This window comes from Patiria miniata, unplaced genomic scaffold (assembly GCF_015706575.1).
Source record: "Patiria miniata isolate m_02_andy unplaced genomic scaffold, ASM1570657v1 HiC_scaffold_27, whole genome shotgun sequence".
In the NCBI taxonomy this organism is placed as follows: Eukaryota; Metazoa; Echinodermata; class Asteroidea; order Valvatida; family Asterinidae; genus Patiria; species Patiria miniata.
In genome coordinates, this window is record NW_024037066.1 from 5770738 (window position 1) to 5773914 (window position 3177).

Below are 3177 nucleotides of genomic sequence, written 5' to 3' on the forward strand. Positions count from 1 at the left end.
GGAGATTTATTTTGACATAATCTGACACATTTCGATATTTTCGATATCATATCTCAATATCAGAATTTTCGATATTTCGATATATGATTAAAAAATTGCTGTCCCTGATATCGTTATCAAAATAATATCGAGTAATATCGATATATGGACAGTGCTTATACCCTAGTTGTAGCATGCATGCGGTTTCAAATGTACAACACGTTTTGAGGATGGAAAGAATTTTATTTTTTTTTAACCACATTACAGTATTTTGTGTCTTGTCACTCGTTTGGGGTTTATATGTTACAAACTGCTGTCTACAAGAGCTATGGAAACCACCTGGTTTTAATATTTCAATGGTTGCAAAGCTTTTCTCATTGATCAGTACAGTTCATAGAAATCAGCATCAATACTCAACCACTTATTAAATCAGTCTATAATGTCTGTCATTTGTCTTCATGAGCTTTAAAAAAAGCAAACTTTGAATGTTCTAATATTTCACTCCCTGTGTTCTTATTATTTTTACAAATACATTTTATGTGTGTTCACACGTACTGAAAATCACATTTTGTCTTTGAAAGTTTAATTTTAGATTAAAACTGGAGGTTAGAAATACAGTGTTGGTACCACAAGTACCATTTCTTAGTTATGTCAGAAGGCGGGTGAGGAAAACAGGCTGGACAGGCGTGACTCGAACCCAAGACCTCCGACTTATGAGTGCTCATGTTAAATGTCTTTTCCCCAGTTCTTGTTGGGTATCTTGCCAATTGGATCCTAAATTTGGTCAAACTCAGGAAGCAATGGAACTTGATTTTCAAGAGCAAGAGTAGTATCTCACTGATTTCACTGACTATGGCTTCTTGTGCACTGATCCAAGTGCAGGATACGCTTGTAAGCATGCAGGAAGTTCTTGTTGAACCAGGCGTAGACATACGGGTTGATGGATGAGTTGGTCAGGACAAGCATGATGCAAAGTCGATGGATGGATTTGGGGATGCTGAACCGGTGCTTGAAGAAGTGAAGGACAGAGATGGGCGTCCAGCAGATGAGGAGGAGGATGAAGATGAGAAGCATCATCTTGGTCAGTCGGATCTCTGCTGGGTGCACCACGGGCGGCCGGCCTCCATAGAGAGCCACCGTGGGCTGCTGAGCGACGCGGGCTGCCCAGACCCGATGCTTGCTCTGCCGCACCGTGCGAAATGTCTGGCAGTACAGGAGCGGGATGAGGAGGAAACAGGTGAGGGCGCCATAGAAGAGGATTCCATTGATGTACCAGAACGTGGCCAGATCGTTGTCCAGGTAGCAGAATCGGATGTCCGGGAGGTAGCGGATGGTGCAGATGTTGGCCAGCTCCGTGATCAGGATGAACGTGACTCCGCTCAGATAGTTGTAAATCAGGATCAAGATGACGGCCTTCCAGCCACAGAAGATGTTGTAGGTCCTTCGAGGGCGCGACACAAAGCAGTACCGGCTTGCAGCGATGGCAGTTAAAGTGATGAGGGAATTCCCGACTGCGAATGCGAGGATGTAAAAGACCAGACGGCAGCCCAAAGGGTTGTGGGGCCATCCATAGTCAAAGAACGATTTGATGATGAGTGGGATGACGAGAACGTTCACCATGAGGTCGGCGACACTGAGATTGAAGACGAAGGCAAAGGAGGTGGTCCGGAGCCGGGGCGAGATCGCAACGGAGATGATGACAAGGAGGTTGCCTGCAAGTCCTGTGATTGCTAAGAAGAGCAGGTACACTGTCATGGCAACCAGTGCTGGGATTTCTGTCTCGATGTGATCATCCAGTGGCAAGGAAGGAGTGGTGTCATTGAAGTCGCCCATAGTCACTTCAATAGGTTTGTTCTAGCACCAGTTCAGAATTGCTCTCTATTCTACCATCAGACTGTAAACCGTCCGGCAGTTATGCGTCAAAGTACCTAGAAGCATCACATTTAATCTGAAGCAGGAGTGCCAGCACACAGCAAATGCATACGTGCCTGTTTAGGCATCAGTCCATCTTGTGCGTTTTACGCAGTGTGGTAAAATGCAACAAATTTCAGAGTGCACATTGATTAAATGTCACTCTGGCAGTGAACAAAGTAGACCGTCACTCTTGACATTGACTGCGCTACGTTTGTCTGAACGGTGAAATTGACTGCCTATGCCAGCTCCTCGTTATTTGGTTGTGATAACAAATTAGGTGCGAGTCCACAGCAAACAAAAAGCAGCCGTGTTCTTTCACGCTTTTTCCCACGGTCGTCTGAAGTCACCGTCACAGTAATATGAAGGTGCGATTGACAACTTACTCAAGCAGCTTCATGTCACGTTTTCTGCCTCTGCCCACTGAGCATATCTGCATGCCCGTGCTCCGTTTGTCGCTTTCGTACATGTTCAGGGTACTCCAAATGATTGTATAAATGCAGCGTAACTGATCGAATTTGATTTAGCGGCGCGAGGCGGTGAACTTCCGCTCCCAAATTTAATACCCACTAAGTGTTCTGTTTTCATCTGAATGGTCTTCATATCATCAATCATGCCTGATTCCTACGTGGTCCATTAAAAACTCCCGGTTTCGCATTCTGTGTTCACCATAACGCCTTGCTCTATGCATAACCGGTTACAATTTTTATTTTCAAACATTAAAATAGAAACACTTGAGAATAGATGGCCAATGGAAGTATCATTTACAGGGCCCTATTATATACTACAGTGTATCTTTTGCTTAAAAAATATTGGTTAACGTGGTCAAAAATTGCCTCAGATCGCACCACAGAGCATTTATAATCCAAAATTTTTCGGGGGCACTTACTAAGCGGGCCCCGAACCCTATGCACTTTAGCTGAGAAAACCTTGAAAATGATGTTTAAATTATTATCTTTTAAAGAAAATATTGGTTAAAGTGGTCAGACATTGCCTCAGATCGCACCACAGAGCATTTATAATCCAAAACTTTTCGGGGCACTTACTAAGCGGGCCCTGAACCCTATGCACTTTAGCTGAGATAACCTTGAAAATGATGTTTAAATTATTATCTTTTAAAGAAAATATTGGTTAAAGTGGTCAGAAATTGCCTCAGATCGCACCACAGAGCATCTAGAATCATTTTTTTTTTCGGGGCCCTTAAGCAGGCTCCTAACCACATGCCTATAGCTCAGAATACCGGTAGCTGATTCAATGACTCTAACCTCGAAAATGATGTTCAAATAA

At 43.6% G+C, this 3177-nt stretch overlaps 1 protein-coding gene across 1 annotated transcript; it reads right to left on the reverse strand.

Moving 5' to 3' along the window:
• Positions 1-822: 822 nt before the first annotated feature.
• LOC119734577 (melatonin receptor type 1A-like) lies at positions 823-2131 on the reverse strand. Its single transcript, XM_038208114.1, has one exon. The coding sequence runs from the start codon at positions 1810-1812 to the stop codon at positions 823-825; it is 990 nt and encodes a 329-aa protein (XP_038064042.1). The 5' UTR covers positions 1813-2131.
• Positions 2132-3177: the final 1046 nt, after the last annotated feature.

What these genes read in the sequence shown, in the direction of transcription:
- LOC119734577 (XM_038208114.1), bottom strand. Translation starts at nt 1,812, where the DNA reads ATGGGCGACTTCAATGACACCACTCCTTCCTTGCCACTGGATGATCAC.